The sequence below is a fragment of the Melopsittacus undulatus genome, chromosome 8, assembly GCF_012275295.1.
Source record: "Melopsittacus undulatus isolate bMelUnd1 chromosome 8, bMelUnd1.mat.Z, whole genome shotgun sequence".
Classification (NCBI taxonomy): Eukaryota; Metazoa; Chordata; class Aves; order Psittaciformes; family Psittaculidae; genus Melopsittacus; species Melopsittacus undulatus.
In genome coordinates this window covers 6,197,230-6,210,853 of record NC_047534.1, presented here as the reverse complement: position 1 = coordinate 6,210,853, position 13,624 = coordinate 6,197,230, and the positions used below count along the sequence as shown (strand labels likewise).

Genomic DNA, 13,624 nt, shown 5'->3' with positions numbered 1-13,624 from the left:
CTTTCAATCATACATATTTTCAACAGCACTTTTACATTATGCTTTCAAGTGTCATATGAAAGAGGCACAGACAGCTAGAGGCTAATCCTAAGAGGCTGGAAGCTTTCCTTTGGGTTTCAGTAAGTATGCGCTGAGACCTTTTACCTGGATGCAGAATGTTTTATCTAGCACTCACCAGAGGGGGAATATCAGTGCAGCTGATGTATCAGAAGACTTCATAGGTGGTAAACAGGACATGGAACACAGACACAAACCATGGCAGGAAGTGACCATATCCTCGCTTGCTTGATGAATTGTTTGGAATTTTTGAGTATATTGGTCTGTGTTCAGGTTCATAAATGTTAAAATACAGACCTCAGTGAATGAGGGGGGAATCGGGTTGTCATGACTTCACGAATTGTAGAACAATTTCCAGGTTAGGTTTCAGCTACTCTGAGAGAACTTAGATAAGAGAAACTGAGAGTGGCTAATGATTTATAAAACATAGAGTCATAAATGGTTAGAGTTGAAAAGGACCTTAAGATCATCTAGTTCCAACCCCCAACATATTTTTGTTTTACAGAAGTTTTAAAGGAAGGAAGCAGTTTATATCCAGAACTGCTCGTGAAAGAAATTGAAGCGGTTGCACATAAGCATCATACGCCTGCCTATTGTAATCAGCTGCTCCATCACATTCAGTCAGCCAAAGAATCGGCTTTATGAATCGATGCTGAAATGCTTTTTCATGAACTGTATGTGAAATCTGTATGATCTGAATTACTTTTGTATTTTTGTTTCCTTGAGAAAGGCCAAGCAATATATAAGTTGGGTTTTTTCTTTGTAATTTCACTATTAGCTCATTTAAAATTCAGATTCTGTGTTCTTCACTGTTTGAACAGTTCTTTCTATTTGCTGTCAATAAAACAGTGTTTAAATTTATTCGGCATTGGAAGCTTTTCAAATACAAGGTTTAAAGGAGAGTGTTTTTCAGAAACTTGACGCAATTTATAATTGAGATAATTTATTCAACAAAGTAATAGTTTAATGTCAGAGTTATTAATGTATTCCAGTGAGGAGTCAGTCTTTCAGAGAGCATTTCAAACTCCCGATAAAATCCAATTTTGCAGAGTTAGTTTGTAGTTTTATCAGCAAAAAAACAAGCCAAACTTCTCTTGCAAAATGCAGCAAAATTTGTACATGTTACACTCATACTTACTATGCTGGTATAACAGGGACATATTCTGAGTAGGTGTCACTAAAGGAATAGTTTTTGTTGGCATTTCATGGCTGAGAATAAAGCTAACCTTTTTTAAATTAAGGTTTTTACATGGGAGGAAATGTGCTGTTTTGTTGTTTAGATTAACAGTATTTGTATTTTTGTATTAAATATTGCATCTGCCGCTTCTGTGTTTATACCATTGTGCCTTGGAAAGCAAGAAACATTTGCATATTACTTTGAAACTAAATTCTGCAACATTGGGCTAAAGTTTGATATGTATCTCTAAGAGACATTTGTAGTGTCTTACATTCTGAGCTGTGTAATAAAGTGAGCTCTTAGATTTTTGTCTACATCATTGTGGGGTAGTTAGTGTGCTATTTATTGCACACACAAGTCATTGAAAATCAAGGTTCTGAGGGGTTTTTTTGGGGGGGGAGGGGAAGAGGAGGTTTAATTATCTTTATTACAGCCAAAAAGTGCCCTTTGGCTTCTAATTTCCAAGCACTCTGGCTCACTGGGGTTTGCCAATACTCCTTATCCTGTAGGAAGCCCTCACATTTGTTTATCCTTCAGAGCTAACCACATTTTCAGACTTGTGACAATTGTTAACCAAACCATGATCTGTTTACAGCAATATCTACCTGCGCTCTCAAAGAAACATCTGAGAGAGATTAGATAAACAAGACAATCTTACTCCTACCTTAAAAGCAAAGCCATGTAAACTCATGGCCACTTCTCCACAAAATACTATCTAAAAATGGTAATAATGCTGATACAGAATAACTGAGTAGTTTCTCATGGATCCAAAAGCTATTTTGCATTCCTGTAGAGTAAGATACTCATTTTAGATCAAATTTAGTCTTTGAAGTGGATTTTTCTTTTGGTGAAAAGCCAAAATATAAACATGCCTGTTTTGAGCAGCATTTTAGTTGGCTAAAAACTATTAAGTGTAGTGTGAGGGCCAGCTGAAATTCTTAGAAAGCACGATGTGAGTGAAATAAAAATCCCTAAAAGACCTTAAATGGAGTGAAAAGGTTGTGGAGTCTCCAGCCTTGGAGATACTCAAAACCTGACTTAACACACTCCTGGGAAACCTGTTCTACCAGACTCTGCTTGGGCAGGGATTTGGACTTCACAATCTCTAGAGGCTTCTTCCAGCCTCTGAAATCACATGGAATCATATTCAGTGTTATCACAGCCCATTCTGTGATTCAATGAAATTGTCTCCTTAGTCTAATCAATTATTAAAAAGCCAATTTAATGAGACTGGAAATGGGTTACATAACTATCCTAGCAGAACCCTCAGAGTTTTCATTCAACACTGTTCTCAACAAAAGAGTTTCAAAGCTCTGCAAAGAAGCAGATTATTCCAGTGCAACCTAAAGTTTCACTTCAGGAGCACAAGGTCAGTTCTCACTGTAAAGTTCCCTTGAAAGTCCACTTCTAGCTTCCTGTGTTGTCAGAATTCAGGTTTTTTACCACTGACTGCAGCCTCAAGATAGTTGCAGTGCAAATGTTGTGCAAATGCTTTGCATTACCCTTGTGATCTAAAGGAGAGACATTTAAAAACCCAGCTTCATATGTGGGATTAGAGAAGAGAACCTTCTTCAGTGAAGTGAAATGTAGTCAAAGTTGTTCAAGATGTTCTAAAGCTGGTACATCAGGATATGCACAAATAGTAAGAGCTGAAGTATTCTGCAAGCCTGGTATCTTCAGCAGGCTGGGAAATTTTCTTCTGCCTATGCTGAGCATTTTGTTATCTGTCAGAACAGTCTGTGTGGGATGCCTCCCAAAGAAAAATCTCCGCATCATCCAACAAACCAGCTCGTTTCTTCAGAGCCAGGAGAGCTTTTTGAATTGAATATTCTAATAGTCCTTTTGGAGGCACATTAAACAGCAACCTGCCTTTGTTTATGCATCTGTGACAAACAAGGTATCTGCCACTACATCCTTTTATCAGAAAGCGTTCTGGACATAAGACTTCAATTATATGCTGACCCTGCTTATAGTTTACTGTATTCAACCTCTATAACCCAAATTTCTCAAATCCCTTTATGAAGAAGTACTATTGTCGAGTCTCTGGTGAATGGGGGGAGCTTGAGTTTAGGTTACTTTTTTTCTCACCTTCAACCTTTTACAGCATCAATGGGAACACAATCGATTTTCTTTTCCTATTTTGCTAGATAAGCCATTTTATGTACTACATTTTATTTGCATTCATTGCATAATGGTACTAGGATCACACTCATTTTGTAACTTTTGAGCATGGACAATTTTGGGGAGGCAAAACTGTTATCGCAAACTTTCAGACTTTGAGATAAGCAGGCTTTAGCCCTGCCCTTCCTGTGACGAACAGATGTGCTGCTGTCTTCATCCTTGTAAGCTAGAAGACCTGTTGTGGAGGATCCTGGGACTTGGATTCTCAGTAACACAGTTTTTGGTAAGTGCGTGCATTTGTCTAACTGAATATAGAATCTTTAAATATTTGTTGGCTACCTTAAATACAACCAATTAACTAGACATTGAGAGAGTATTGTCAAATGAGGCACCTGGGCTTTCAGAGACACCAGAAAACATATTCAGGAGAGACGGGCAGGAGCTCCGATGAGTATGTTCCCTGATCCATCCACCCCTGATCCATGTGGGTCCCCACAGCCTCCCTTCAGGGAGGCTGCAGTCAGTTTGTCTGTAGGGCTCCAGGCAGTGCACTGGGTGACCTGAACTCCCAGTGAAGGTGCCACAAGGCACACACAGTGCCTTGCACTGTGCTTGCACACACAGTGTGCTCCCCAGAGACTGCCCTCCAGCTACACCTGGAAAGGTCTCAGAAAATATAATAACCCATCAGAACTCGAATCTAATCTGATTTCTACATATGGAACTTTATATGTATATTACAGTATATATTATAGTATCACAGCTATCCAATTACCACTGGAAATTATAGTAGAGTATATAGGATAATTTTAGTAAATCTTTACTAAACTGCAGTTTTAGTAAAGTGTTACCAAAGTTTTTAATTATATACTACATTATATACTATCTATAGCATAATATACGTTTACTAAAACTACAGTTTAACTAGTTTTATATATACTTTTTGCTTTACTTTTATAGTTTTTTTACTATACTATACTACAGTAAAATTAGTTTTACTATACTATATACCCTATACATAATATCTAGTTTTATTATGCTATATATACTATACTATATATAGTATATGTATTATATACTATTCTATACACTATCATATAGTTGTACTAAAGCTGCTGTTATAGTAGATTTTTACTTTATTATATACTATAATATACAATACTATATTGTACAATAGACTATACACTAGTATAAAGTTATACTAAAATACTGTTTTAGTGAAGTTTTACTATGCTATATATTATACACCATAATATAAAGTTTTACTAAAGCTGTACTATGTGCTATGCTATACACTAGACTACAATGTAGTAAAACTGTACTATTATAATATAACCAGAATAGTTACATGTTATTTATATTTTATTTACTATATTTAAGTTGTTACATTGTAATAGCTATTGTTATATATATATGTATATATAGGTCAGATTAGAGTTCTGTTGGGTTATTGCAAAGGCTTTATCCCAGTCAGAGGAAGTCCCCTGGCTAGAGCACTGCTCCAGATAGAATGGAACATCTGGACCTGTGGAAGTCAACACCTGATTCAAAAGAAGCCAAGTTTCTGTTTAATTTGCAGCATCTGTGTTAGATCACACATAGGCAGGTGAGCAGCTTTAGCTTAAAGAATGGGTCAGAGCTGGTGTTGGAGGATACGGAGGACTGCTCTGTGCCTCAGGCCTTCACATGAAGTTCTAACCATGTTTGGAAAAAAGAGAAACAAAAATAAAGTGAAAAAATCTTCATTATAAGGCAGCCAAAAGATCAACAAAAATTACAGTTAACAGGCTTGCAAACATTTACTGAGGTCAGTCCTTCAGGAAAGCTCCTGAGCAGCAGGGACTGAGATGAACAGCAGATGAGAGTGGGGAGGAGAGCGGCTGCTCTGTTGGGCTGCCTCATATGTAATCGGCTTTTCTCATTAATGTCTGAAATCCCCTGTAAGTCAGGACGGTGGCTGGATCTATAGTGGCAAAATTGAATTGAAGTGCTTCACAGCCCCCTTGTAACTGATCACCTAATTGCTCTGTATGCAGCACCTTTGGCTGATGGCAGTGAGGATGTAGAGAAAAGGGCCTGATGAGTTTAACTACAGTGTGAAGCAGGTGGCAAGAAACTCTAATGAGCAAGCAATCAGATTTCCAGGTATTTTAGGTGGTTTTCATACTAACACATGTATATGGTCACCTCCCCAGCCTTGGACATAAAGGTCACCACACTTCCTCACACTAAGAAACAGCTCTCCAGCATCTGCCTTGCTCAGCAAGGGGAGGAGATTGAAGCACTAATATGAGGATCACAGTGGGAAGGGAAGGGGATAGAGAAATGTGAATCTTGGATTGGTTTAGCCTTGTACTGCAGTTTCCCTATACCTAGTGCCAGCTAAAAAGGCTTTTTTCCCCCCTGAATTCCTAACTGCCCTTTACAGTTAAAACTGAAGCTTTTTTTAATATGATCACTTTTTATTCTTAATTAATAATTTTTCTACAAACTTCAGCTTACCCAACAAAACTAAGTGAGCCCACTCAATGTTCAGAACTTGTCACTGGATGCTGAAAAACTTCAGAGGAATTTTTGCCTCAGAGCCATTTCTTTCGAAACACGGAAAAGTTGGCTCACCACTTGTACCAGCTGCTTTTAACAAAACTGGGACATCCAACCAGGTTTCCCTTAAATCCTAGAAGCCAAAGGCTCTATTGCTCCTCATAGCTGAGAAGTGGAGGGAAAGCTGAGTGTAAGCCATCCTCCTCCAGCCTCTTAGACTGGTCTGGATGGAAAAACAACTGCTCAGGACAAGTCAGAGCAGCCCCACGAGTGGAGCAATGCCTGGGGTGAGCAACATGCCTTATCCTGCCCGAGTAGCAGCCTGCCCTCGTCGAGGAGAGCGCCTGGCCTCACACTACCAACGAATGTCAGGGAGATTTAAACTAAGAAGTGATTTTGCTCTGTCTTAAGCCCTTAAACAGCATCTAATATAAAGAAAACAGGTGAGGCGCAAGTGCAGAAAGGGAAGGGGTGGTCAGAAAAGTGAGGTGATTTGCTCTTCTGCAGAGCAGCCAGCCTGGTGAGGGGCTGCATGTCTCACCAAACCTTGTGCTGGTTACCAAGAGTTGCTGGGGTCAGTGCAACTTTGGCTGCAGCATCTTAAAGCTTTCCCATAGCTGCAGCAAAGATCTTGTAAAACAAACTAAAAATTTAACCTAAAATCAGACATCAGCTAACATCTCATTGCCAGTATTTTGCATCTTTTTCTGTTCCTTAAAGATTAGCAGCTTTTACCCTTTTGTACCCAAACAAGGACACAGAGCATATTTATTTGTTTGATAATTATGTATTTGTTACCCAGTTGTTCCCAACAAGCTGAGGCACTTGGATGAGATATAAGGAAGTTCTTCACTGTGAAGGTGGTGAGACACTAGCACAGGCTGCCCAGAGAAGCTGTGGCTGTCACATGTGGGGCAGTGTTCAAGGCCAGGTTGGACAGGGCTTAGAGGAACCTGGTCTAGTGGAAGGTGTCCCTGCCCGTGGCAGGGGGTTGGAACAAGATGAGCTTTAAGGTCCTTTCCAACCCAAACCATTCTGGGATTTCTCCTGCAAGCACAAAAATAACAATTTTGAGCCTTTCTGAAGTGACACGCTCCCTGTTCCTTTTACTGCCACTTGAGCCATTGTTGCCTGCTGCACACAGCATGGCGACGTGCACCAAAAAGCTGTGGGCCCAGTTTAACTGAGGGTACAAGGAAAGGTGACTGAGACAGAGATTTAAAATCTGATCTATTTGTGTGTGTTCCCCACACAGTTGTACAATGGGGCTTGTTTCACACCAAAGCCCCTCTGCTGAAAGCAGGCCAGTGGCATCTCTGTTCCCTGCAGTTGGCCAGCTGTCTTCATAGCCCAACATGGGTGAACCACACTGGAGCACAGCAGTAACTGTGTTGTGAGGTCTTAAAGAATGGCAAGAGAAAGTAAACCCCCAAAAGACAGAGTAGGAATAAAACAGCGAGGGGAGAAGCAGAAATACTGGGGGAGGAAAGTCACGAGGACCCAAGCAATAGCGAGCAAAGCAAGACTCAGCGGTAACGACCGTCTCCTCAGCCCTTCACACCTCAGGGGAGGGCCAGGCTCCATTACCTCAGGGGAGGGCCAGGCTCCATTTTATGCACGGACAGGGGGAAAGGCGCCGGGGTGGCCCTGCCCGCGGGGGGGATGAGGAGGTGTGTGTGTGTGTGTGTGTGTGTGACACAGGGGGATATGTATGTGGGTGGGTGGGTGTGTATGTGTGTGACAGTGACACAGGAGTGTGTGTGACACAGGGGGGTGTGTGTGTGTCACGGGGGGTATGCGGGGGGTGTGTGTGTGTGTGACACAGGGGTGTGTGTGACACAGGGGTGGGTGTGTGTGTGTGTGTGTGACACAGGGGGATATGTATGTGGGTGGGTGGGTGGGTGTGTGTGTGACAGTGACACAGGAGTGTGTGTGACACAGGGGGGTGTGTGTGTGTCACAGGGGGGTATATGGGGGGTGTGTGTGTGTGTGACACAGGGGTGGGTGGGTGTGGGCGTGTGTGGGTGTGTGGGTGTGTGGGTGTGCGCGTGTGCGCGTGTGTGCGTGTGTGTGTGTGTGTGTGTGTGTGTGTGACACAGGCGCCAACCCGGGCAGCGCGAGGGCCGGTTACCGGTGGGCGGGGCGTGCGCTCGCGCAGGGGGGGGTGGGGGGGGGGGGCGCTGCTGGCACGCGCCGTGCGGGCGGGGCAAGGCGGAGGCTTCAGGCGGCCTCAGTGGAGCGGGTGGGGCGAGGCGAGGCGAATCTCGGTTCTGTAGCTGCAGTCCGGGGCTGCTCTGCTTTTCGCTCGGTTCAGCGGCGACAGGTAACCACTAACCCGGGCACCGGCAGCGCCGGTCTCGCGTGCGTGCGGTCGGTCATCCTTTCTCTTCCCCTTCCCCACTGCCTCCTACCAAGGGGAAGCCTCTCGGTGGCCGCGCTGTGGCAGGCGGGGCTCTCCCCTTCCCCTTGGGGCTCAGGCCGCGTTTTCCCTGCCCTGCCTCAGGGCGGGGCGGGCGGGAAGCTCGGCGCCAGAGCCGTTCCGGCCGTTGCAGCGCGGCCAGCCGCCCCCTCGCACCCCGCTGCCGTTTAACCGCTGGTCGGTGGCAGCTGCCGCCCGCCTCGGCCGCCGTGGGTGTGAGGGCCGGTCCCTGCAGGCACTGCCTGCGGGCGCTGGGTCCCGGTCTGCATCCTGCTGGGGTAGCCGGGAAGGGGAGGCGTCGCGTTGGCGAGCGGGTTGGAATTGCTGGGTCAAGCGTCGACCTCGGGGCCCAAAGCTGTTTGGGTCGGCTGGAAGAGAAACAAACGTCTGCTGTCTGCCCGCTAGGATGCCTGTTGGCCTGGCTCTTTGGAGCGTTTTCTTGTCACAAGTCACTATAACCTGCAGCTCTCCGCTCTGATTTGAAAGACGCGATAAGCTGTGCCGCAGTGCCTGCGCTCGCTGCAGCTGCTGGGCCGGAGCGTGAAGGTAACGTCCCGCAAGTGGTAGTGCTGCTTGGTGCTGGGCAGTGCCAGCCGTGCCTGCGCTGTCCCCCTGTTGCCCCCTCGGGCCAGCTGCTGTCGGTGCACAGTTTCTGTGGGGAATGTGGTGTTGAAACAGGCGGGGTTTGGCATCACTCCCTGAGCAAGTGATTGCCCCCCTGGGTTTACTGCAAAATACAATTACTATTTTTCTTTAAGTGGTGTGTTCGTTTAGAGATGATGGGGCGGTGTTCCTGGCATGATTGTGTTTGGGCACCCTTTGATAACCACAGGGTTAGAAGTGTGAAACAGAACTGTTTGAGGGTAGCACCTATTTTCTGACAGCTGCCAGAAGTTTTCTGGAAAGAAGTCTTAGAATAAAGAGTATTTGGTTTGCCTTATCTTACTAGTTATTAAAAAGAGGTATTGCTTATAACACATTACGGGAAAGGAAGGTTATGCAGTACTTGCAATCCTTCTATCCCACCATTTACAGTTTAACATTGCACAAAAAGGAAGTGAAATCTTATTAAAAAGAAAATCTTAGTACTTTGCAGCTGTTGTATGTTCTTGCTTCTGTAGAATTTCCAAGTTAACAATAATGTTTAATTTCCCTATGTGGGTGTGTTACTGTTTGCTGATTTTCATAACAACGTTATGGAAGTGACTTGGTGTTGGGTGTAAGTGATCTGCATGAAGGGCTTTATGGACAGGCTTAGCAAGCTTTTTACGTTTGTACATTAGTAAATGCAGCATGTATGTATCTTTAAATCTGTGCTACTGCATAGGGCTGTGGGTTGGTGATTTTAAGAGTTGGGGACATTTTGGGCGTTCGGGTGTAGGAGTTAGTCATGAAGAGTGTGTCTTGGGTTTGATTTTATCAGTTGATTTCCAAACTGGTGGTTTTGGGGCAGGTGAAGGCGAGGCAACCGGTAGGTAAACCTTCCCTCCCGTGGCCACCGGCGTCCGGCCGCTGCAGCGCGCAGGTTCGCGGCCCGGCTTCCCCGCAGGGTAACCGGCTGCTTAAACCGCCCGTGAGCCCGGGCTTTGCGGCCGAGTGACGAGGAAGGCTCCGCGAGGCTGGGTCAGATCCTCTGGGCTTTGTTGGGGCCGGGAAGCCATTTTGGGATCCGGCGGTGTTGCATGGAACGGCGTGCCTTGTCCGCCGGGCCGCGCATGGAGCCCGGGCCGCCATCGCGGAACCACGGTAACCTCCGCCCTCCTTCCCCTCCCTCCCCGGTGCAGCCCCCGGCGCCCAGGCCCGGCCGCGCCTCCACCGCCAGCCGTCCCGCTGGGCCCGAGGCCTCGGCCGGGAGCTCCCCGGTCTGCGGAGCCTTGCGGGGAGGCCTCAGGCAGCGGTGCGGTGGGGCTGTGCGCGAAGCTCCTTGTATTGGCCGAGTCGTGGGGCGGGCGGGAAGCTCCCGGCTTTGAAGTGAGTCGGTGTTGTTGCCGTGCGGTGCCTCGGGTGCTGTGTGTGAGTGTGAACAATGAGCAGACGTATTTGCTCTTTCACCGCTGCTGGATATATATCTGGCTGCTGTCAACCTCCCTTCCGAAAAGCGTGTGAAGGGCTACTTACTGTGAATATGCACTGCTGCTGCTCTGTGAACAACCTCCTTTTGTTATTAGCATTGCCGTTGGGCACCTGCGTTTGACAGTGTTTGTCAGTGGTAACATCTAGCTTAAAAATGTGAATTTTATCACGTGTATTTCTTATGTTTATTTGCTCTTGTGTTTTTGTTTTAAATGAATACTGATGTTTTAAGAATGTGTTAATAAAACATTGATTTAGCTTGGAGCTCTTTGCTCTTCAGCCTGTTTAAACCAGTAGTTAGTTGGGTATGTGGAAACATTCTTTGTGGAGTATATTTACTTGGGAATTTGGCTTTGAAAAAAACAAAAATAATTTTATTGGTTGAGGCAATAGTAGAAGCCAAAACCGAAATTACATGTAAAAACTGTCTTGCTTTCAGGAACTGATAGGGTTGCATACACCAATTTCATTGTTATTAATAATTTGCCCAATGCGCTGCTTAGCTGTTGTGGCATTAGTATCTTAAATCATCATGACTTAAATTGCATCTACTTGCTTTAAAAGGTAAGGATAGAATAGATTCCACTTGAAGTAGTACTGCCAGCAGCTCTCAGACTGTTGTTGGGGGGGGGGGGAGGGTTGCCCTTTGTAATGTTAAAAAAGAAACAAACATGCTGTCTTTTAAACTTTATTCTTCTGTAACAGACTTCCTGGGGAATATTTCTACTCTGCCTGGGTACTCTTTGTGAAATGGCAATTTATTGTTTCCTTTGTCATAAAGGTTGTAAGGAAATGTGTAGATAATGTTTGTGGAAGTCTGTGTAACCCAAAAGATGTATTTGTAGGGTGCTTGTAGTGTATATACAGTGTGTTTGGTGCTGCAGCTCCTCCCCTGTGATGCTTCTGTGCCTAAAGGCCACTATTAGAGCGTCTCATCACCTTCCATGAAAGCCAGGAAGTTTGCTGCAGCTGTACTAGGGTTTAATTGAGGCTGTCTGATTCTGAAAGTGATTTTCAGATAAACTGGCCTAAGAGACAGTGGTGCAGTCTCATTTTCCCCCCAAAAAGCAAGTAAATGTGTCTCCTCCACAGGAACGTGGAAATTAGCGTTTGAGGCACATCTGGTTGAATTCTAGCTGAAATCTGTGCTTCTCTTTAATTGCTTTTAGAGTGTCATATATTCTTATTACTTGTTTTTTTTTTTAATGTAACTGCATGCTCTAGTTCTTTCACTGTACAATTCCTTAGTGCTTAGATGTTTATGGGCTTCTGAAGAAGGAAAAAAGGCTATGAGTTTCGGCCTAGGAATGCTTACAACAAAGCTGATACTAAAAGCTTACCTGAATCTGAGTCCAGACAGATGCCAAATGTGATGCCAAAACTGAAAATCTGCTGGGCACCCAGAAGTGTTTAAACTGGGACTAAATACTGTGTCTACCTCTCAGGCTCGCTCCTAAATTTTTGTGGTTTTAAATTTAAAAAATATTTTATTAGCATGTCTTTTTCTGTTCCAGTTGCAATTGAAAGTTTCATAAAATAGAAGAATATATGAAAGGTGGAGTGGTGTTAAACATGAAAAAACTAGAGGGAGTTACTGTCTTCCACCCACCCCTAGTCTGTCCTGTAGTTTAAAGTTCTGCTGTGATAAGTATGTAGAATATTTCTAAATAAATTGGGTTGGTCATTTGTTTTGCATATTTTATTTTGAAGAGATGGGTAACTAAAATCAAGCTGTTGAAATAGTGGCCAGGTTAAAAAAAAAAAAACAAACGCCCAATTCTGTAGTAAATTTGAGATGCTTCTTTTTTGAAAAGGGTAGTGGTTATCTCTGAAGATTATATTTGTTAAGCCTGTTTTGTTGCTTTGAAGAACAAGTAAACATCTTTTCCCTTTGAGTCTGAATTAACATTAGAGCATGAAACGAACAGTGAATCAAACCAAACCCCAAAATCTTGTAAGGGTGATCTCTAACTATACAGTATTTAGATGGCAAACCTGTTCTTTGTACAGGATAACTTGTTGTAAGAAACCAGGTATTAGTGAACCTACACATAAACACAGGGCTTTTCAGTTAGCAGTGCCATTGTCAAGTACATGTTTTATATAATAGTAACTTAATGGTGTGTTTCAAACCTCATTAGATCGGAAATTCGATGTAAATTCTAGCATTTCATTTCTTCAGAAATTAAGGGAAGAGAGAACTGCGAGGGGAAGGGGGAAAGGCACCAAAGAAACCAAACCAGTATGTTGTTGTTCAAAGGCTGCCCTGCCCATATGGGTAACAGAATTAGGGAGAGGAGTGGCTGCCGAAAGCTCAGTATCTTGGCCACATGGGAAACACTGCTGGGTGTCAAGCGTTCAGTCAGCTACTGAGATACCAGTTAAAAATTTAGTTTACTGATGGCATCTTGGGTGCTAAGCAGTTAAGATCAGCTCCATTGTAAACTGAACAGAGGTTTCCCTAGCTTGTGGTTTCAAAATCTTTCTGCTGGGATTAACCAATTCAAATAGATCAACCTTAACCATAGTTTTGAATTCCAGTAGGCATGTATCTGAGGAATCTGTTTTGCTGCTGTTTAAAAGTGCTGTGTGAGTTTCCAACATCCCTCATCTTGACATTCACCTCATTTCCACTTTTGTTGCCGGGGAATCATTACTTTGGAGTCCCTGTTTCCCATGTTCTCAAATGAGTTCTTATTTGTTAAAGTATGGCAGCAGCAATTGTGCATTCTAGCAATATTTACTAATTGTAGCAAGAGAGTTCAACTGCTTTGTTAATACTTCCACACACTGATTTAAGCTTCCTCTAAAGAAACAACAAGTGTTATAGACAAGCCAGTGAAGACATTGGGACTCTGGGACAGGTGAAGTGTAGAGAAAGATCATTTAATGAAGATGCTTTTTCTACTGCTAAATAAATTTCTGTAATGCTAAAATGAAAAAAAAAAGATATAACTAGCAGAAGTGAGACCTAATTTTTCACTAACCCCACAAATGCATGGGAGGTGCTTGATTCAGAAAACTACAATGGTTAGGCCTGTATGTTTCGATTTTTAAAAACGAGGAGACTGTGTCTTCATTAGTAATAGAAATAACATCCTGCCTTCCTGACGTTAGGTTTCAGAGGCTGCAGGTGGACTAAGAGCATTTCTGTGTTACATGGAGAGATGTCTTTTTGAGCTGCCTGTATCTGTACCTCTGATTCTGTTTCTTTTTGCTTTATTTCCAATGTG

General features: G+C 43.7%; 2 protein-coding genes across 10 annotated transcripts in view; both read left to right on the top strand.

The window, feature by feature from the left end:
• Positions 1-1,538, top strand: part of DNAAF5 (dynein axonemal assembly factor 5) — a 29,489-nt gene extending 27,951 nt beyond the window's left edge. The window contains exon 13 of the mRNA XM_005145309.3: positions 563-1,538. Coding sequence (XP_005145366.2) covers positions 563-702 — 140 coding nt within the window. The 3' untranslated portion in view covers positions 703-1,538. The remainder of the gene's footprint in view (positions 1-562) is intronic.
• A 6,576-nt stretch (positions 1,539-8,114) lies between these two features.
• The window catches only part of SUN1 (Sad1 and UNC84 domain containing 1), a 38,418-nt gene continuing 32,908 nt past the window's right edge, over positions 8,115-13,624 (top strand). For 4 of the 9 annotated variants that reach the window (XM_034065097.1, XM_034065099.1, XM_034065098.1 and 1 more), the window contains exon 1: positions 8,115-8,222. The gene's annotated coding sequence lies outside the window, so the exon portion shown is untranslated. Of the gene's footprint in view, positions 8,223-8,529; positions 8,865-9,728; positions 9,790-9,971; positions 10,065-13,624 lie in introns of those variants that run through there. The other 5 variants (XM_034065100.1, XM_034065094.1, XM_034065101.1 and 2 more) reach the window with 5 other exon arrangements.